At 33.0% G+C, this 22,264-nt stretch overlaps 3 protein-coding genes across 3 annotated transcripts; 1 reads left to right on the forward strand and 2 right to left on the reverse strand.

Moving 5' to 3' along the window:
• Nucleotides 1-574: 574 nt before the first annotated feature.
• LOC110609897 (late embryogenesis abundant protein At1g64065) lies at nt 575-2,969 on the reverse strand. Its single transcript, XM_021749730.2, has 2 exons — nt 2,248-2,969; nt 575-754 (listed from the first exon to the last, which is right to left on the reverse strand). Exon 1 carries the CDS (start codon nt 2,882-2,884, stop codon nt 2,249-2,251), a length of 636 nt encoding a protein of 211 aa, XP_021605422.2. The 5' UTR covers nt 2,885-2,969; the 3' UTR covers nt 575-754; nt 2,248.
• A 2,458-nt stretch (nt 2,970-5,427) lies between these two features.
• LOC110609718 (respiratory burst oxidase homolog protein A) lies at nt 5,428-13,746 on the reverse strand. Its single transcript, XM_021749495.2, has 14 exons — nt 13,053-13,746; nt 12,781-12,940; nt 12,453-12,501; nt 11,723-11,836; nt 9,981-10,403; nt 8,325-8,711; nt 8,138-8,233; nt 7,874-7,989; nt 7,299-7,466; nt 7,042-7,198; nt 6,747-6,944; nt 6,536-6,664; nt 6,362-6,440; nt 5,428-6,276 (listed from the first exon to the last, which is right to left on the reverse strand). The coding sequence occupies exons 1-14, from the start codon at nt 13,699-13,701 to the stop codon at nt 6,167-6,169; spliced, it is 2,835 nt and encodes a 944-aa protein (XP_021605187.1). The 5' UTR covers nt 13,702-13,746; the 3' UTR covers nt 5,428-6,166.
• Nucleotides 13,747-20,974: 7,228 nt separating this feature from the next.
• LOC110610135 (protein LURP-one-related 17) lies at nt 20,975-21,994 on the forward strand. The gene is made up of 2 exons (XM_021750005.2): nt 20,975-21,400; nt 21,465-21,994. Exons 1-2 carry the CDS (start codon nt 21,128-21,130, stop codon nt 21,843-21,845), a joined length of 654 nt encoding a protein of 217 aa, XP_021605697.1. The 5' UTR covers nt 20,975-21,127; the 3' UTR covers nt 21,846-21,994.
• The last annotated feature ends 270 nt before the right edge of the window (nt 21,995-22,264 follow it).

Below are 22,264 nucleotides of genomic sequence, written 5' to 3' on the forward strand. Positions count from 1 at the left end.
AAACGCAATGAGAAAAAAATAATAATAATTGTACTAAAGAATTAACATCCTTGAAATTTATTTTGTGACATCTTTCTGTGCATAATTGTGCTTGTATATTAAAATAATAATTCTTTAGGTTATTTAGAAAAATTAAAACATTCATATCCTCATACAATATCGAGTAAATTATCGTAAAATTTCTGAAATTTAAAGAAATTAACTACTTAATTTTATAATTTTTAAAATTTTTAGAAGTAATTAAAAAGTTTCTTATTATCTTAAAATATAACAATTTAAATTCTATCAGTAAGGAAAAAAGAGTAATTTTGAATTTAAAAAAATGACCTCCTTATTCCTTTTCAACACTCTCCTTCATTCTCAAGAGCATCACAATAAAATTCTTAAAATGAAAAATCTCCAAACAATCAATAAGTAATTTTCTATCAACATAATTTGATTTATAAAATACAACATATCAAAATAATTTAAAAAGTAAAAGAATATATTAATTCGTATTTGCTTTTGAATTTCTGAATTGCAACTGAAACCATTTTTTGAGTATATTGATTACTAAGTGAGCTCATACCTGCTCGTTATGATATTGTCCAAGAGTTGTGATGCTGATAAGGATTTGAGCTACACAGTCGATTGAGAATAAAAAAGGATGCTTGTGACGATTGACAAAGAATATTGGAATTACTGGCTCGTTGCTATGATACCAAGAGTTGCAATGTTGATGAGGATTTGAGCCGCATATCAATGACTAATTGACCTGAGAATTAAGGGAGGAATATTAATTTACGCCAATTGATAAAGATCTAACGGCTAAAAGCGAGAAAATAAGGAAATGAACAATTGTTGAGAGTGAGAAGGGAGAATTTCACTTCATCCAATCCCTAAAACTAAAATCACAACAACAACAACAAATAGGAGTTCAAATCAAATCAAAACAAAAGAATTATAAGATTAATAGAAAAGAAAATACGCTTTCTACTTTTATTTGTTTACCCAAAAAACAAACAGGAAAGTAAAAGAAACTCAAATGTGTAGAAAATAAATATTTCTTTTCTATTAAAATTTTAAATTATAAAAGAGTAAAATTAGTTTTTTACTGAAAATAAATGAAATTTGTGGATAAATCATAATAAAAGATCAAATTATTATATTTTAAAATAATGAGAGCTATTTTAATTGTCTCTAAATCTTATAAAAATTAACTAGTTAATTTTTTTAAAATTTAAAGATTCTATAGTAATTTTCTTTATAATATATTATTTTATTTACAATATTTTAATTGAATAAGCTATATTATAAATTTATTTTTTTATAACTTTTTTAAATTAATTAAAATTAGAAGTAATATATTGATAGGGTAGTATTATAATAATGAATATTGAATTTTTTTTATCATTGAAAATTAGTATATGGTGATATTATTTCTTTAAGCGGTAGGTGGAATAGCAGCAGCAGCTTAAAAAATAAATAAAGGAAGGAAGAGATTTCCGGGCCTTATGCAATTAGACGTTAGATTTTGATGAGCGGGCCTTTGAAAAATCAATTACACATTTTGTCTACGCTTTCCATTTGGTTAGGGTTTTTTTTTTTCCAAATTATTTGATGTTGAGTAACAATCAAAATCTCAATATATATATAATTTTCTTTCACTTCAATAGAATACACGTCACTTAGTGCTGGTTACTCTTCTTTTGCTTTTGAATCACTTAGTGCTGGTTGCTCCTCATCTTTTGCTTTTGGATCACATGGACAATCTTAGATCGCTAGTCTTTTTCACTTTTTGAAAACTAAAAATTGGTGCTAAGAGTTGTCATGGGCAAATCAAAATTTACAATTGAGTTAAAACTCCAACGTTTCATTTTTTAGGAAAAAAAGAAATAATTTTTGAATTTAATCAAAATAAACAGAAAGGGTATTAGAATTGAAAAGAACCCTTCAATCCATTCTCAAATTCCCAAGCTTTAGAATTAAAACTGGCAATTCAATTCTAGTTTTGACTTAGAACTAGACCAAATAGTATCCTCCTTACCCTAATATAGATGAGAAATTTTTTTTTTAACATCTTATAACCAAGAGTATTAACATAATACTTTACTTTATCAAGTTAACTTGCCCTGCTTAAGGAGACCGTCTGCAGCAAAAATTTTGCAAACTTCCAAGTAGAAAATCAACATTAAGGAATTGTTTATACTAACCCAAGAAGATTCCCCCTCCCTCCAAATAAATAAATAAAACTAATAAAAATAATACCTTAGCTGCATATCAAATCCTGAAGCTGAAAGTGGCTTTTCAAATTAAGACTCATGCTACAACTTACTGAAGCAGTTTTCAACTTCTCTACGATCTGCAACCACTGAACTTTTCCGCTGAACTTGGCAAGGCTTTGCAGCTTCAAAATCCCAGAATCTATGTCCCTGCTTAACTTTTCAGTATCTGAAAATCTATATGATCTCACATCCACCTTCACCTTTATATTCTCTTTGTCTCTTGCTTTGAGTAGCCCCTCGCCTATGATCCCTTTTCCTACTGTCTGCCCTCCATATAACACACTAGCAGTTGCATTCTCGAACTTGAACGACCCGAAATTTGTATTCCTGATCGACAACTCGGCCTCTAGGGTCATATTCAAGGAAGAGAACGACACATTGTTATTAGTATAGACGAGATTTTTCACTGAAACAAAGCTCAACTCAAGGTCAGGAGTCCTAGGACGCACTACGAGTGCAAAAGCGAGAAAGATAGCACTGAAGATTGCGGTTCCTGCAAGAAAATATACGACGCATTTATTGGTTTTTTCTCGGCGGGGTATTCTGGGATTTACGGCGGTGAATTCCTCATCGTTTCTTGAATTCAGTTTCAGTTGAACGATCTGATTGTCTTCTGCCATTGATGTGGATTGAAGGAACTGAAGATTCAATTTGGGTATTTATTTTTGTTTTAGCGTTAACGGAAATAGGAAAGGAAACCAAGAGGACGCGTTGAAGTTTTCGTGTACATTAAGAATTTTCTTTTCTATAAATATTTCATTTTTATTTTTCTTAAAATAATAATCATATGATTTTAAAAAATATATTCATATAAATCTACAATAAAAATTACTTTTAAATAGCTTCAAATGCTTGGGCCTAGTAATCAATCCCCTTTTGGGCCTCAAATTAAATAGGTTGATTTCGATTTTGGACTGGATTTAGTTCTGAATCGAAACCATTCTAATTCTAAAATCCACCTTAGAACATCAAACCTTAGTTAATCGCCCAAAAAACTCGCAGGCCCGGTGAACAGAGTTGACGTCTCCAGCAATTTTCTCGCTTGAGAATAGTGGATTTCTGGGTGGACCCAAAACGTAGAATGCAATGCAAGCATAAGGTAAGGGGTCAGCTCAATCTTCAAAACAATGGGAAACTAAAATGCAGTAATGTAACGAGATGATTCATATAAAAATTAAATGGGCCCACTCATTTATATTTTTAATTCATCATAAATTATTTCTAAGAAAAATAACTCTAAAACAATACATAATAGTTTTCACTGGATTATATGGAATAATCCTTTCATTTTCATCATTGCATTCCCTCGTACGCTAAACGAGTTTTGAGAGACTAAACTATATATATAATTCTATAATATTGTAAAATTTTAATAATTATATACATTTATATGAAACCACATCATAAAGCTAGAAACATAAAAAAAAAAAAAAGGAAAAAAAAAAAAAAAGCTTGAATGTATTCAGAATATGAATGGTTGAGAAAGTGAAAACTTTTTAGAAAGTGAAGGGTAAAGTACAGGTATTGGTAGAAAATATCTTTTATAAATAATAAATATTAAGTCACCTAAAATATTTAATAAAATAAATTAAACCAAAAAAAATAAATTATGGAATACAATTATAATAAATATGTGATTTGCTTTTTTATATATATATTATGTAAGTATAGATAAATATAAATGTATAAAGAGAAATTTAATTAATTTAATTTGGTTGCCAAGCGAGCTTATAAGCAATTTATAAATCCTTTATTCATCATTTTCTTTTGAAAATTTAAGATACATTTTATAATTTTTAAAATTTACTTAAAATATTTTTACAAATATACATCTTAAATATTCTAACTATTTAAGATACAATTTTTTTTTTTGGAAAATGTATACATTTTAAAAATTATACTCATGAGCAAACTGACGCTATATATCCTATTTATTGGACATGGTCATGGAGAAAAGAGTAAAAAAAAAGGGCTTAGATCCAACCCATTAAGGTGGGAATGGATAAATTTAAGTCAACCCACACAAGGAAAGGATACTTTGTCCAATTCGAGCCCAGCTGTAAAATTAAAGAGGTTACCCAATTAAGGTATTTTGAGTTTTTCTCTTTCATGATATACATTTATACGGTGTTTTTCTTTTTAAGTTTTTTTTTAATATATAATATCAAATGAATCGGTTGTTAAAATTCTTAATACTAACACCAGAACCATTGAGAGAATAAGAGTCCAAAGTCTTGAACGGATCCATTTCAAACTAAACAAACTTTTTCAAGATTTGGTCCAAATTAAAATTTTAGAAGTGTAAAAATTTTTATTCCATAAAAATTTAATTACAGAATCAAAATCACTCTAAAATAAAACTACTGATAACTTATTTAAAGAGGCAATCTTTAAATATGTAAAGTATTATATTATCTTTTTTTGTTTAAATTTCTTTTAAATCTCTCGATTAACTTAATTATTGAAGATTTTATTCACCAAATCATTTGGTATTGCTCTTTTATTTTGTACATTTATATTTTAAAAAAAAAAATCTAAGCTGCATCAATTATAAATCTTAAATTTTATTTTTAATTCAAACAAAACAAATAAAAAAAATGAATAGGTTTGCATATATTAAAACTCAAACTATGGATCGAAATTTTGAACAACTTTTAATTGGAAAAATAAAGAGATCAAAATATTTTAAACTATTAATATGATAGTATACTTTTTGGTATAAGAAAATAGTTGTAACTCAAAGAAATGTAATAAAATAACATGTAATCTAAGAAAAGTAATCTTATCATTTATACTAAAAAAAAGGTCTAGATGAAGTACACATATAAAATGGAGTTCTTCATTGGTAGTTTTTATGTAACTATTAAATAACTTTAGTAATAAAAATAGTCCAATAATTGATTAAAAAACGAATAAAAAGGTCAAACATAAAAGAATATGATGATTTCACATACCAAATATATATACTTCTATAATTAAATAACTTAATATTAAAAGGTAAAACAAAGAAACTTCTTGGTGGTAGTAGTATTATGCCATCCTAAAATTGACCTAGTTGTAATTTGACCTCCCTCCTCGTGCCTTAAGCTTTGGATGTTGAGTTAGTTGTTTAGACAACGGGAATGAGGGATTTTCAAGGTTTGAGAATTTCTCAATCTGTTAGTTTCAGAAAAAAAGTATCAGATGTATGTACGCAAAATTAATTGCTTGCTAAACTTACAGCTCTCACGGACATCTTCCTGAATCGGACCAAGAATGGGGTAAAAATTAGTACTGAACTATATTATTTTATTTACATAATTTGCTTATTCTAGTCGAGTAACTAGAGGTAATTGCGAGTGGATTTAACTGGTGCCAGCATTCACATCCGATGAGGCTTTGCTCAAGTCTTCCAAGGAAATATTCGAAGGATAGATAGCCATCCAATTAATCCCCAGTCCAGGTTCAGATTCCAGAGCACAGAGACCTACCTCGAAATCTTTCCTCTCATAACTGTCTTCTTCCATCCACTTATGCATGTCCACCAATAATATGCATGGGCATGTCCTTATATATTATGTGTCTTTCAATTGTAGCTGTAACACACTCTGCTCCCCTGCAATCACTTCAGTTCTTCCACTACCCACTAAGCTAGTAATGGGTTATCATCGAAACCTCAAGCCGTTTCATCAGCCACAATGATTTTCTTGGCTGTGCTTGATGTGCTATACACTTGGAGTATTGAATACGTATTTATGTATATCTGTATATCTAATTTTTGCTTCCCTTTCTTACTTTTCCACCCAAGACTGTACAATGCTTCAGAAATTCTTATTGTGCAGGTGGAGGTATTTGGAGCTGAGGGAAGGAGTTGTAAACGATAGTTATTTAGCTATTTATGCATCCAGTTGTCTCATTAGAATTTAGAAATGCTCTTTGTGGAACTCAAACTTGGTGGAACCTTTTTGATTGAACTCGTAGCAGAGCTTGCTGAGTTCTTTAGCCAAGACAGGTGCACCGCAGTAAAAAACTCCTGTTCCAAAAACCCAATCATATTATTAAAAGAAAGCAAAAATTAATCAACGTCGTTTACTGAAGCTGTTTGGAGATGCACTTGCCTATCCTTGCATTACAGTGCTTGGAACATAATTTAGAGAGAACCTTCTTCCAATTAGGCCTTGCAAAATGGGTTCGCACCTGATGCAACAGTTGGGAAACTTTTAGCAAGCATTCCTCTAGATTCGCGCTGTGATGTTGATGCTAACACTATAATGTGAATATCAGAATCTTACCCTAGTGCCAGAAACAATGTCCACGCCGTTCTTTGCATGGTTTAGAGCTTGGACCATGGTAATAAGTGCTGAACGCGCGTCACCTTCTTCGTAAACACTAGTCAAGTAATTGTGCATTTCAATCACACCCTGAAGTCCAAACAATAAGTTAACATCAAGGAAAGATGGAATTTTAACACAATCAAAATGATTCCAACCTAAATTTATATACCATTTGATCAAGGTCGGCGACTTCATTCATCACCCCTTTGAACCAATCAAAGGAACCTTGTTCCCTGGTTACCCAATAGAAATAAGCATTAGTGGTCCTCAGAATTTTTTTTAGTTTCGGAGAAGTTCTGTTGTGAGTCGAAGCATCATTACTTCCGGCACTAAAATTGGATGTCCTACTGATGTCTGATTCCAAATCCTGAAACGTGGGATCAGAAATATGATTCTGCAAATTTCTACGAGTGTAGGGCACATGTTGGAAGTGAAAAACTGCAGCTGCATTTCAGGTTACTTACTTCCTGCTCCGTTTTGACAATGTTATTAAGCAAATCTTTTAGAATGCTGATGAAAGGTGTTGCTCCAATTCCAAGACCAACCAGTAACAGCACATCATATTTCCTGTAGTCTTGTGCTGGGGCGCCGTAAGGGCCATCTATTAAGAGCTTTGGCAAACTGTTATCAAATAATGTTGTTAAATAACAGAATTTGTGCTAACAAAATGCCAGCCAAAGGCAAAGGATGATCAACCATGTAAAATTGACATATTCAGTACCTTTTTTTTGTTGTTTCATCAGCCCTGAGAAGCCCACTTTTCCCAGCTACAGGACGTTCACAGGCCTCGGAGAATACCCTTTTAAGTTCTTGAGTCCAATCACCTAGCTGGCGAATGTGAACACTAAGGTAGTCATCACCAGGAGCGGAGGTAATGGAAAATGGATGCCTGGACGAAAGAACAAATAACATTAAGCAAGGAAACCACTTCGCACGAGATGGTTTAATCCACCAGAAACTCATGAAAAATAAACTGGACGAGGACTCCTACTGAAGTTTCCACCAGTTAAGCCACAAAGGATTGCTGTTGGGCCAAACTGAAGAATGTATAATTCCAATCACTAGCCGGAAAGCAAATTGAGGATTTAGTAATTTCAATCATTGGCCCAAGGCTTATGGTGGGCAAATTTCAGGACCGAAACTGTGTTAGCCATGTTTGACCAGTTTTTCTCCCACTGGCAAGATTAGTGAAAGTGGCCAGCACATATTACAGTTCAAGGAGCACAGGAGGTAAAACTACCAGGAGGGCCTCAATGCTAAAGAAGTCATTTAAGGAGCATTAGTAATGTGACTTACCACTCAAATGGAGAAACAGCAGGGCACTGGACGAACATGTATTGTCCACTCTTGTACCGAAACTGAGAAGGCTTTGACATTTGCAATGTGAGGACATTACCGGGATAAATTGCAACCTGAATATTTTACAATTCAAGAAAAAGAAGTTATATAGAGAATCTCAATTACAAAGAGAAACTTTGGACTACACGATGGATACCGAAGATGGGAAAATTAGCTGGGCCTTAAAATTTACAGAAATTCTTTTCCAATTTGGATGCTCACCTTCCGAAGCTGGACGGTATAGGAGCGAGAACGAAAATATCTCAGGGCTCTTTCTCCGGCATATAGTAAAACTGGAACAGAAAGATACATCCATGTCTGCAGATATGAACTCAACTTCAATTTAGATTTTCAATGGCTGTCGACAAAATTCTAGTAATTTGGTGGAGAAAAGGAATTTGAGCTATACCGTCTTTAGGTACCATTTGTGCACTAGATAAAGGAATACACCATGGATGATTAGCAGGATGTAGACGAGCACAAATAGGTGGTGTGAATACCAGAATGCATTGAAACCAGTAAGCCTATCGAAGGGTTTTGGAAACTTAACGAGGCTCCGCCTGAACCACCGTGTTGCAAGTGTAAACGCAATTGCCATTAGGACAACCATTACTATTCCAGTTACACCTTCAGCCCCTCTAGCCAATTCAGCATATGTAGGTTTCTGTCCTCCAAAGTCATCCCTTAAATACTTCCGATATACTTCATCAGAAGAATTGATCAGCCTCGGAAAATCACAAGCAAGGTGATTTCCAGCATGGAGAATGACACCAATTACAATTGCAGCCGCAATAGTCTGCAGACATGTATCAATTAAGAATAGTAAAATCAAAATTAAGACAAGCCTCTAGCAGCTACTTGTTGGATATCATAATAATTTAATATCTATAAATCCTTATTCAATGCATTTTAGATTCATTGATTAGCGTAATTCCAATTAGTAGAAACTTAGTTCTCTTATGAATTCCAAAAATCATGCAACTGCTAGTAGATATACTAATATGCCTAATTTATATTATCATTATCTTAACTTTACAAATACCATTTAAAATTTTTAATTGAATGCTTCTCTATTTGTTAATTGTTGGTCTTCTAGTGGACCCTTAACATCCTTGTTCAATAGTGAATTAATTAGAAGGAGAAGCATGAGCAATCTTCGTAACCTTCTCTTCAGTATGGGACAAATATGATGGTATCTACTCAGTACTCCAGTAGTGACTGTCTATTGTCGAACCACATATGATAAGTAGGGAAGGCAATTCATTTGTAAACTTTTGCTGCGTGTACCTGTATTACTCCTGATAGAACATTTAAAGGCGAAAAAAGCTTTATTTAAGTGCCAAAAAAAGCTTACACTAGACTCAATACACAAAGCACGTGAATATCATGTAATTTTTGAAAAAATTTACCCAAACCTAATTCATCATGGATTTAAGAACACACAGGCAGCCCTCCACAAAGAAGTTAGATGCGAATAATCTGAGATTCGGTGAGATAAAGAGATGTGTACACGTGTGCTAAGGTTTGATTCACCGGAATAATTAATAGCTCTGATTAGGTGGTTGAAAGTTAGTGGATTTGAGTTATGGTTCGAAGATATTGAGGTTTGAAAGAGAGTCTCAGCGTTTAGCGAATCAGTGAGGCTGAATAATCTGTCCCTTAAGATGGCTGGTCCTGCCTTGACTATATTAGAACATTCTAGCAGATATCCTATCGGATTAAATAGCTACGTGTGTTGTGGCAGATATATGTCAAGCAACTCATTAACGGTGGACAGTTGACTAATAAATGTTGAATAGCTTGTCCCATACTGACCCTACTCATTCTATCAAGATTCAACTGAATGTCTCTTGTGTCTATAATAGACTAGATCCAAATAAACGACACATATTTATGGTTCATAGTGAACAGCGTCTAGCAAAAATTTGTTATTTAAGTACACGGCAAAGATCAACCACAATGTGACTTTTAGATAAAAATCTCGTCTATATATGGGAACCAAGGATAAACGTACAGAATAAGCCATGGACCAATTGAAGCGGTTGGTAAATGATTTAGGATGTACCTTGTGAAAATTGACGTTATCGTCAAAGGGAACGGAATAACCCAATCTTGTTGACCTGAGCCAGGTGATGGTATTCCTACACATGGGCAAGAGAATGAGAGCCATGTTGAGCTTCAAAGTCTCTGCTGCACCTTTAGCTGTTGGAAGACAATAACCCATGACTTTGAAAGCATTTTTTTGCTTGTACTGAAGGAATTTCCATGTGAATAAGCCGATCATTATCAAGGCCCATAATGCCAAAACCCAAATTCTCCTCCAATTCTCTTGGACAAAGTAGATTAACCGTGTGCTCAACCTCCTTATTGGTCCTCTTTTTCTCAGTCCTTGCAAGTTTTGGCTCAAAGCCTGGCTGGTGTAGCTTAGCGCTTGACTATAGCTTAGATACGTGTCCTTTTGGAGAAGAAGCGTCTCCAGTTGCCATATCTACATATAAATATCAGCACAACAAACGGTGCAACCAAAATATCAGCAAGTGAATATTATACAAGGGACAAAAGGATCTTAATTATGTCAGCTTATTGCACTACCACTGACGGACAATGCAGCACGTATAATACGTGTGTGATGGGAGAAGACTAACAAGAGGCTACCATTAGCTTCTTTCACATGGCTACCCAAGTAACCCAACTATGGAAGTCAGGACCAAAAAGTGGCAGGAGGGTGACTTCAAATCACAATCATGAAGTATAGGTCACATATGACGCTTCAATATAGTAAATAATAACACCCTTATACTGAATAATCAAACTTTTTTTCCCACTGAACTCTCCATCTCCTCTTGCTTTTAAAGTAACTTACCCAAGGACTTTAGATTTTAAAGTAAAATATAGAAGAATTACAACAGCTGAAATGCATCAACACTAAACCTACCAAAAGGACATAAGAAAATAATTCTGAAAGATAGTTGTTGAAATATGATGTTGATGGTGGTTTAGGAGTTGGTGATGACCGAGTGGGGGTGTGAAGTGGTCTTAAAAATACAGAGTGACAACAGTATAACAAGATAATGGTGATGCACCATAAATTAATTGGGTCCTTTTTTTTTTTGTTACTGCTTAATATACAACTGAAGTTCTTGTGTTAATGTCACCAAAACCCACCATTTTTGCCATTCAAAGCAACCTATAGTTTTTCTTACCTAACATAATTGACGGCTACTCTGTTTATATGCGAAGGATTCATTCTATGAAAGAACGTAAATAGGATCGACAGAGCAAAAAGAGAACAAAAGAAACACTCAAAGTTGTTCAACTAACAAATTTTATTCAACATGAACAGATAAAGCTTAACCAAATTAATTATACTACAATTGGCCTTTTTTTTTTCAACTGCATTAATTTTGGTGCACCGTTGAACAATATTATAACTTAATTGTTGGAAGATTTGCTCACCACTTGCCTAACATTGGACTTGAGAAGAATCAATCTAACAAAAATGTTGAACTTCCTTTTATTTATTTTTTTTCCAATAATAACGTACTCAATCCCAAGATCAATTGAAAAACGAAAATTCGAAAATCATTTAAAAAAAAACTAATGGTCAAATGGCGCAAATTAAACAGATTTAAAACTTCTATGAAAATGAAATCATACTATACATAAAAATATTAAGTGTACTTTATTACAGTGCAGAATCCATTTAGCTTGTCCTAAAAATGCAAGTAAGAAGAGATTATAGTGCAAAAATACTGTAACAACATTGAAATAGAAGTATATAGAGGACTAAGTGTTTACAAGACCCACCTCAATGTAGCCAAGTCTTTCAGGGTCCAACTCTTCCATGATCAAAGCAGCGTACTCCTCTGCTTGTTCCTTTAATCGGGACAACTTGTTTGCAGATGCACTGAGCATGATAATCTACCAATTTTTAACAAATAGCAGAAACAGTAAATATTCCATCGATAATTAATTCCCAACATGTTGAAATTATATACCAAAGATTAATTGACTAAAAAGCCCCAACCAACCACACTGGAGAACTTAATAATAACTTTTGGTGGTAAATTTGGAAAGTTCAAGATTCCATATGTCAACCTCTCAGGCCCTTAAGTGAGGAGGAGACCCTTAGTTCTTTTGTTTTCAAAACAAGGGGCTAGACTCTTAGTAATTGTTGAATAATAGTAATGATATCCAATAATTATAGATGTGATCTTTGGAAATATGGAAAGGAAGAAACGTCAGACACGGAAAAATTGAACATGATTAATTATAATGGAGTAGTTAGTTTTGGAATTTCAGTGCTTTACGATCACCGAATCTTGGCTTCTTGATGACTATAATAACCAAAGTATACCCTGTAGACTTTAAACCAATAAGAAGCACAAGTAGATAATTTAATTTTGCTACAACGTCACAGGTTGGTGGTGGCTAATTCAGGCACGTTATTGCAGACCACTTGCTCAATCAAGGATTAATTAAAGCTTATTTTAGTCGATAACAAGAGGCATGATTTTCAATATAATTTATTTGTTACCTCTTTTACTTCTTCTTCAGTAATTCTTCCATCTTCATTCTTGTCCACCCTGTAATACAAGACAACAGCAAAAGGTTAACAAAGAGCAAAAGTAGTCAGTCGTGACTCAAACATATTCAATTCTGTATTATCATCTTAATAATTCTGTCATAGGTGAAAAGACAGTTCTCCCCCTTATCTCTAGCACTGTAACTCTGAAGCTATTAACGGTATACCATGATCTTAATTGAAGTAGTGCAGTGTTGTTTAATTAGAATTAGAACAGTGGATAAATTAACGAATAATACAGTTAAAAAGTTTCAAACTATTCACATAGTTTAATGCGTACATGTCAAAGAAGATCTGGAGACGAGAATCGAAGCTTTGATCGGTGATTTGCGACCAAAACTCGTATAACTCGTCTCTGCTTATCTTGTTCACTTTCAACCTCCGTCTCCTACCCAATGCATCGAACAGTTCAAGAGCAAACTCCTTCGAATCTCTCATCCCTTACAAAAAGGAAGACAAAATGAGGGAGGCGAAAAAGAGAAAATACTTTCCAAAAAAGCTTGATTTTCTTCAAGTAACGGAAATGCTCTGAAATATTGCTTGATTAGAAACCTATGCATTGAGCAAAATCGGCACGATAAAGATAACCATCCTTAGCAAGCTTCTCGTAATTGCTTTGAACTTCATTCCATGCATCTACACCGTTGGTTTCACTGTTACTTATAAACCTCAATCCACGCAGCGCTTTTTGAGCGCTGGAACGAGTCCGGTCTAGCTGTGCTCGCTGCTTTCTCAAAGCTCGAGCCGCCAAAGCAGATTCAAATCCACCTCCACCTCCGTCATTACACGGCGAAGCCGACAACACCTTCGCCGCGTGTCCATGGCTCCAAGAAAACCTCCTTAGCTCGGCTTTCAATTCTTGTGAGAACTGCCTCGCTTTGGCCACAGCTTCTGCCTTCAACTCTTGTGAGAAATGCAGAATTTTATTCGACGAACTCCGCCTAATCGTTGGCGATCTCGTCTCTGATGCAGACACAGATACCGGAGTTTCTGCTCCAGTTCCATCTTCGATGTTAATAAACGTGGCCGGCTCGACACTCCGGAGGACAATAGTGTTATCATCCTGTAAATCAAGTGTGACTTCAACATACTCTTCAGCAGGATTGGAGTCGGTACCGGGAGAGGTTCCTGTGCTGACAGTTGGCTTTCCGGGAACGGTGTCGGAGGCCCAACGGCGCTCATGTTTCGGTGAACCCCTCATTGAAATATGTCCGATCGCTGCCAGTTATGTGTTTGATATGTATGTGTATATATATATATATATAAGGTGGTTGTTGTTACTTGTTAACGTGGCAGAGGGTAAGTGAAATTGAGCCATTATTTATTTTAAAAAAGGTGAATGGAAATGTGTATGTTGTAATTATTATTAGTAGTACTAGTCTTCGAACGCGTTAGGAATCTAATGGAAAAGACACACGCGGTGTCCGCAGCACTTTGATAGAAAATTTTGTTGAGGCGGAAAGGAAAAAGCTAGAAAAAAGACAAGAGTGCATGAGGGGCCGATGAGGTACCAAGAGAGCTCAGAGCTCTTCTAGGATTCCAAATTTTTAAAATTTAGAGATTAAAATTAGAGTCTAGTCAATAATGGATGAAAGATTGGGGTTGAGTGTTTAATTTATGTGAATTTTATTCTAAAATGATTTCGATTTTAATCTTAATCTATTTGTTTATCGTAGTCAACCTTAAGGCTTAAATTTATAATAGAAGAAACATATACTTGCGTGCTTTTAAAGAGGAAAATAAAGGGAGGAAAAAACCATTTATCTTTCCACAAATATTGCTACATATACGTATGAAACCATTCTTTGTTTATCACATTCATGAAGTTAATTAGCAAGCGTGGTCTAGATTCAATAAGAAATAAAAACTTTTAAGGTTTTTTCTCTTTCTTTTCTTTTTTTTTTAAATAAGTTACATATATATAGTTCCAATTTTTTTTCTAGATATGTGAAGTAATCCTAAATCTGGGCAGCTCGATCTCGATGTCTCAACAACTATGGCAAAATTAATTTGATTATACAACATCAGACTCCAGCAAACACAATCTCAGTGTTGCTCCAATTGGTAATTGACCTTTATTCACCATTTTTTTGTGCTTCAAAAATTTATAACCCCATGAGATTATGAACCATTTACAAGGTAGAAGAAATAAATTTTCTGATTCTGCTGTGTAATGTAGGCTTGAGTCCACATGGGAAATCACCATCTAGCTCCCTAATTAGGCATGTCCTACAGTTCAATAAACATGGAAACCCACTTTGAAATGTTGTACAGCTAATTTGCAACTTAATTAAGAGGTTGATCCATCCATCGACATGTTCCAAAAGGAAAAGATTATCTTTAGATTTGAAATATAATTTTGTAAGTTCAGCATATCTTCAGTGAAAAAGCACATGGCATCTTATAATGGTAATTCACAAATTTTTATAACTTTTATTATTTTTCATGCATGTTATTTATTTAATTATAATAACTGCCGAAATCTATAAATTCTAAAATAAGATCATATCTTAAAAGAGAAAGACAGATCTAAAATTCATAAACTTTTCTTAAACAGATTGATCCAATATCGTGAATTTTAATTTGGACACATGGATAGACCGGGCCTATCATGAGCTCGAGTCCAACAAAAAATAATCCAGCTCGATAATGTGATGTGAATGAGAATAGCTGACACAGTTACTTCGTAACTCTGTTCGCATGCGCGCTGAAAGGAAATTAAATGAGCATAGATAAGGGTTTTGACACATCTATACATACGTATTTGAATGACAAAAACAGATAATACGGTAGCAGAAAAGCGGTTAGACGTCACTAGCAGACAAAAAGAAAATGAATAAAAAGGAGAAACGTCTTATTTTCCATCTAAATTTACGCAATCATGGTAAAGTCTATTTTTTGAACGTCTTATTTTCTATTCAAATTTACACAATCACTGTAAATCCTATTTTCTGAATCTCAGACCACTCAAATTTATACAATCACTTAAACTTTATTTTCTGAATTTCAAAACATTAAATCACATCATATATATTTAACAAAAAAAGCATGTGGGAGATTGATCTACTTGCTTAGACATCAAATCACCTTCCAACCAAGTCTAATTACTTGTCCCACAAGGCATACCTTAAGCAAAATCAAACCCATTAATTAATTGCTTCCCCTTTTTTCTTAGTTTTATTTTTTTTTTTTTTAAAAGCACTTTGACAAACATCATCTACCAACTTCGATATAAAATTCACGTATGTACCTGTGTTTGAGCAAAATAATTAATTAAGAATTTTCACCTAACAAATACCTTCTTGATGAATGTAGAGTAAATCTTAAGTGAAACACCCATTGCTTTCGGATTAGCACTTCTCAAGGAATTTTTAATTCAGTAATGGGTCTCTAAGTAATACGTTAATTATGCAGGTAATACTAACACATGATTTAAAATCTGCTCACAATTAGTCAAGAATGGAGGAGATCTCACCCATCTTCAAGGCCCAGAAATGGTTTAATCAGCAATATGAATTCTTTAATTAATTATGTGATATAATAAATTTTACTGGTAAATTATTGCGTATTTTCATTAATAATAATTAACGAGTAATTTATCCATGCAAAACCAAATTAGAATTTAACTGGGTTGGGGTTAATCAATTGAAATGCAACATTCATGTGCAAACAAGATCATTATTAATAAATATATATTAATTTTCAAATGGAAAAATGAACTTGTTTTTTTCTGCCATGTTTGAATAAGAAAATTGAGGTTGTAAAAGAAGAAAGAGACACGGCTCAAAGGTGGCCATATTCTATGAATCATAACAAAAATTGCAGGTCACTCTCAAGAACAAGAGAGAAGATGCCGGGAGCAAGTACAGAGTATATTGGTATCCATTCGGTTTCATAATAAAATAAATAAATATATAGTCATCTTTTCGAATATTAATCAAAATTAAATTATTAAATTACTAATTAAGTATTAATATTCGCTTATCTTACGGATTGCTTATAACTATTGAACTATATAATTAATTAGGATTAAAATTCGGTCACCTTAACAAACTTTATATGTGTATATTAATTTGTTAATTTGGATGTTTTGTGGGAGATGGAAGATGAACGTGAATAGTTGGGCTTCTAGAAGTAGAAGATTGGAAGTGATTAAATGGGCCCACCACAAACGCATACAACGTGAAGTCAATTGCTACCAACTTCTCGATTAGAAATAGACTTTGATGTTTAGAATGGGCAGACAGATAGTGATCAGAAAAACAATTTTAACCATAAAATTAAATTTTTAAAAAAAGAACTAAAATTAGGTTTAATACACTGCAATATAATTAAATTTCTAATTAAAATTTAATAAAAAATTAATTATATTAACATTAACTTATGATATGATTAGAAAAGGGAATTTATAAAGCAAAATGAAGATATGGTGGTGTCCTGAGTGGATATTCCTATCACCCTATCCTATGTAATGTTGGTCCATTTTTTTCTTGCATGCTCTAGGAATAAGTTACACTTCTATTAATACCCTACTCCAGCTTTAAACCATTAACCCATATTCAGTCAAGTTTTCTCATAACAAGCCCTAGATTAGGTACTTTTATTCTAATTTTACAACTAATATTTCATACCAAACGGGTAAGAGTTCAATTTTGAAAAATAAATAAGAGTATCAATTCCATGCACAGGAATTTTTCCACGTCATTGCTTTTAATGATAGTCCGCAAAATTCCACTAAAGATAGCTTTAATATCTATGGATTTCTTCATTCCTAAGCTTTTTTTAAAAAAAAAAAAAAAAAAATATTGGTAAGCTTGTTTGGTGCTCCTGTCATTGAGATTAGATGCCTAACATTGAAAGAGGAAAGAGGAGCAGCTTTTACCACTTATAAAGTGTTCATATGGATTATCTAAACGACTGCTATAGACTTTGATGCTAGCTCCAAGGGAAAATTCACATTGTGCATTAAATATTGTAGAAAATTTGAGAAGCTGCACAGTTGTAGATGGATTCATCCAAATTAGAGGGTTGGTAGATAGTTAGCTGTAAGCAATATCACACAATTGAACCTAAAATTGCCTTGTTGACCTGCTGGCTTACTTGGTCAATGATGCTGCCTGAAAAGACTGATTCAATCCATTTCCCCTTATGGATCATTTTTGCTTTAGATATGATATCTAGAGCAGGTATAGACTTTGGTGAATTATTTAGTTTGTGTGAATCGTGAAATCCCTCATTTCTTGAAATATGTTAGAATTCACATACACCCACGATGTATACAAATTAATTTTATTTAATTCAATATAATTTGTATGTGATGTCAAATTCTACAATAATAATCATATTAATATTCTTTCTCGTTTTAAATTTATAACGATGTCGTTTAAGACATGATTAAAATAAATGTAAATGTCCTTTTCTATTTGATAAAATATTATACGTGAATTTGTCAACCACATACCATATGTAAATTTAATTTTAATTTAATAGATCCATTCCCTTTTTATGGGATATTGCTGCTTTAATTTTTCCACCATTAAAATAAACAATATAAGGCTAAGCTAAAATTCTCCAGGTGGGAATTTCTTCATCCTTGGGTGATCAAATCTCCACTTGTTCACATTATTGGAGGATTGAATTATCAAGATATGAAAAGGAGAAATTTTAGAGTCATTTCAAAAGAGAAAAAAAGCTTAAAGAGACTGGAGTAAATCCCACTCACATAATAAATATACTAAAAATATATAATAATACATATAGATTAACCATTAAAGGGGTTAGAGAATTTGTAGGTGATGTGCAAATGGGAATGCGTTTTGGATTTGCTAGCGCCAAATGGAACCTAATTGACTCGCTTTTTTACTTTGACAATGACTCCCAAATTCCTCAAGATTTGGACATTTGCCTTCTCCCGCACGTGCCTCACATCGTGCCATTGTAACCTTGAGCTGAGAGAGGAGGAAAGGAATTGAACAAATCGAAAATGGAGGGTAAATAAATTATGGAATATTTTTTTAATGCTCAATTATTATTAGACTTTCTAAAAGTTAGACAAACAATTGTATACGTTATCCCTCTTTTGGAGAGATTTAAGTAAAATTTTCTGTCTTATGTATTTAAAAAGGATAAAAATATTATAGGCCTATCTCTCGGACATCTCACATATTATAGTGGGCTGCTGATGGAATGAAACATATTTTATTGGCCCACCAGTCTTATGACGACAACTCGACTCCTCCATTGGCTTGGGCTGGATCACTTATTAAGCAGACCGTCACATATTTGTTTGTTTTATTGTTATTATGAATAGGTCACTTTTTCAGTAATGGCGTCTTTCACTATTAGTTTAAAATTAACTCATTTGATTCTTTTTATTTTATATAATTTATTGCTAATTAGATTTTTATAATTATCTACTAATTCTAATGATTGATAATTTTTCAATTTTTATTTAATCAGAAAGTTGATTAACTATTCTCAAGATGAATGAGAACTCTATTACTATTGCATCTTATTAGGCTGTGGGTCTCAAATTTGGAGATGATCGAACTTCATGCATCCTACAACCTCTAAAGCAACACGTGGATGAAGCACCAATCAATGGATAATAATAATAATATCCATCAATCCAACATTCTCCACTAACAAATGTGCACGTGGTTTTTACACCTCGAATTTCCTCAGTATTTCTTTCTTATTAATAAATAGTTACGTAATATAATTTAGGATATATTTAGTTTACAGTTATATACACCCAATAATTCATAATTGATTTTAATTGATATATATTAAATATTTAATAAATTATATTTAAATATTTACTAATTATTTAATTATTTTGATTAGATGTGTTCATTAACTCTATATAATTATAATTTATATAGTTAAATTCTAAATATTTTTTAGAGCTATTTCTCGCTCTAACTACATTATTCTTGATAGTTAAACGATGTGGGACAGATGCCACAACATTTCTTAATTCGGGAGGGAACAATGATTAGGGGTGAGCATTCGGTCGGTTCGGTTCAAAACCGAACCGAATCGAATAAACCGAAAACCGAAATTTGAGTGTTTATGAAAACCGAACCGAACCGATTTTGGTCAGAAACCGAATCGAACCGAACCGGTCTGATTCGATTCGGTTCGGTTCGGTTTGATCAGTTTCGATTTTTAATAATTTTTTTATTTTTTACACTTTATTTTTAATATTTTCAAATTTAATTAAAATATTTTAATTTTAATATAATTTAATTTCTATATATTATTAAAAATATATATTATTATTACTAATCGGTTCGATTCGATTTTTTCGGTTTTTTTCTGATCAAAACCGAACCGAACCGAAATAACCGAAAATTTTGAAATTAAAAACCGAACCGAACCGAACCGAACCGAAATATATAAAAAATCGAACCAAATTTTTAAATCAATTCGATTCGATCGGTTTTTTCGATTTGAACCGAAAACAATGATCCCCCCTACCAGATATAGTCTGATTCTGGAGGCTCGCCACGTGTGTTAGTGTTCACAGTGGGCAATGAACACAAATCCAAACTTTATTTGATTAATTTGTAGGATTTTGGTTGTCTTGTTTGACTAATGACATGTGATGGACGTACGAATAACCTTGCCATTTTTATAAAAAGGCAAATCTTTGGGTGGCTATTTCAGTACTTGAGCTAATATTATATGAGATTTTGTAGAATTAATTAGCGAAAATATATATTTAATTAATAGAAGTGAAGTGAGGAAACACGGGGCTCAATTATTGTCAATGGCATTGATTTATTACGCCACGTGGATGGACCACGTAACACATAATCGATCCATGGCCGCCTTCTTAATTGGTTGAGTTACACTTGGACTACTAAGCTCATTAGAACTGTTCAAGGATGAACAACCACAAATTTAACCTTTATTCCTTCATGGGATTCTGATGGAAATTTAGGAATCCTAATGGATCTGTAATTTTTTTTATTTATTCTAAATTCATCGTAAATTATTATCTATTAGAGGAAAGACGTGTTCCAAGAGAAGATTATTATATTACAGTCTAAAGACATGAATCTGCTTAGCTTTCCATGCATCAACTTTCATATTTTAAAAGTTGATTTAAACTCAAAATCTTTTTTCTCTTAATATGATTTTGATTTTGAATTTAATTTAATTTAATTTAATTTTGAATCCCAACCATGATTGGGTCTACCATACACCAACCTCTCTTGGATTTTCATAAGAGAAAGCAGTAATTAAGCTACCTCAAGACTTGAAAGAAGAGAAGAAATTACTAGGAACCCTAGGAAAAAGATCACCAATATTAGAACACGTGTCCAATCTTCTTAAGCAAAACATAAATAAATCACAACACGTAATTGTTTTCTTAATCAGTCATACTAATACAGTGACTCTGTAAGAGGAAACATATTCAGTTAGGTGATGTTTCGTCTTATAGTAGAAAGTTGAACGTGGAAATTTTCCATAACCCACCAATAGCTACGCGCCACACGCGCATATGTCTCACCTATAACAAGCAAAGCCAAAATCACAAAACATACATATCAGACATCATCATTTCTATATATATCCCTATAAATATCTGCACAAGAGAAAAGCCAATATAGAGAAAGATGATGTTTTTCTTGAAATCTTTGTCAAGATCAGTCCAGGATGAAGAGCACCGTCGAGAATCAGAGATCAAGATTGACAGTGGGGTAGGAACGGCGACGTTTACTTCATTAACAGTGTGGAGAAAGTCTCTCATAACTAACTGCAATGGATTTACAGTGATCAATTCCCATGGAGATTTAGCTTATCGGGTTGATAACTATGTTCTTCATCCTGATGAACTTATTCTCATGGATGGCTCAGGGAGGTCTCTTCTCACAATGCATCGTCGCAAGGTATAATTTTACATATTTTCTCACTTTTTTTTTTATATATTTTAATTATTTAGAACTTCTGCAGAAGCTTGGATTGGGAGATAGCTGGCTTCTCTATGAAGGGGAAATGGGTAGATGTTGTTCAAGAAGGAAATTATCAAAGAAGCCAACTTGGAGTGTAAAAAAGAGCATTAAGATTCTACAAGCAAATCAGAATGTGCTTGCTTATGTTTTTCGAGGAAATATAGAGAAGAGACATACATATGTAATAGAAGGTTCTTATACACAGAGATCATGTAAAGTAGTGGATGAGTCAAGAAGGGTTGTGGCAGAGATCAAGAGGAAAGAAGCCATAATTGGAGGAGTTTCTTTTGGGGTAGAGGTTTTTGTTTTGGTTGTAGAGCCAGGGTTTGATCCTGGATTTGCCATGGCTCTGGTTTTGTTGTTGGATCAAATGTTCTCATGAATTTCTAATGAATGTTTATTTCTGTGATTAGGACATGTAGGTTAGGTTATGTTTGCCTGTTTGGTATTATACAATATGATTTATTGATAGAGCCAAAATGAGATGAAATGCCCGTCTGATATTGTGAAGGGACTGCTGGTAGCTATATATATCACTCTCTCCCTCTATGATTTTTTTTTTCATAGACAAAATAGTTAATAAGAAAATAAAGAGGCGTTATGTTGTCACTTTAAAGCAATTCTTCAAATTTTGTCTTTTCAAAGAAGTATAATCTTGGGTCAAAAAGAAAAAGGGATGAAAAATAAACAGTGCCACCTTTTCAAAGCTGCAACAACCAGACTTTACTTTTCTTTTTTTTGGTTAGGAGGTTTCAATGATAAAATTTTGATGTTAAATCATTAGAATATTTAAAAAAAACA

Source organism: Manihot esculenta, chromosome 2 (genome assembly GCF_001659605.2).
Source record: "Manihot esculenta cultivar AM560-2 chromosome 2, M.esculenta_v8, whole genome shotgun sequence".
Lineage (NCBI taxonomy): Eukaryota > Viridiplantae > Streptophyta > Magnoliopsida > Malpighiales > Euphorbiaceae > Manihot > Manihot esculenta.

Coding starts and splice junctions, on each gene's coding strand:
- LOC110610135 (XM_021750005.2), top strand. CDS start 21,128: ATGATGTTTTTCTTGAAATCTTTGTCAAGATCAGTCCAGGATGAAGAG. Junction 21,401..21,464: donor TCACAATGCATCGTCGCAAG/GTATAATTTTAC, acceptor GAACTTCTGCAG/AAGCTTGGATTGGGAGATAG.
- LOC110609718 (XM_021749495.2), bottom strand. CDS start 13,701: ATGAGGGGTTCACCGAAACATGAGCGCCGTTGGGCCTCCGACACCGTT. Junction 7,467..7,873: donor GCTGTTTCTCCATTTGAGTG/GTAAGTCACATT, acceptor TCTTTCGTCCAG/GCATCCATTTTCCATTACCT. Junction 7,199..7,298: donor GATGAAACAACAAAAAAAAG/GTACTGAATATG, acceptor ATTTGATAACAG/TTTGCCAAAGCTCTTAATAG.
- LOC110609897 (XM_021749730.2), bottom strand. CDS start 2,884: ATGGCAGAAGACAATCAGATCGTTCAACTGAAACTGAATTCAAGAAAC.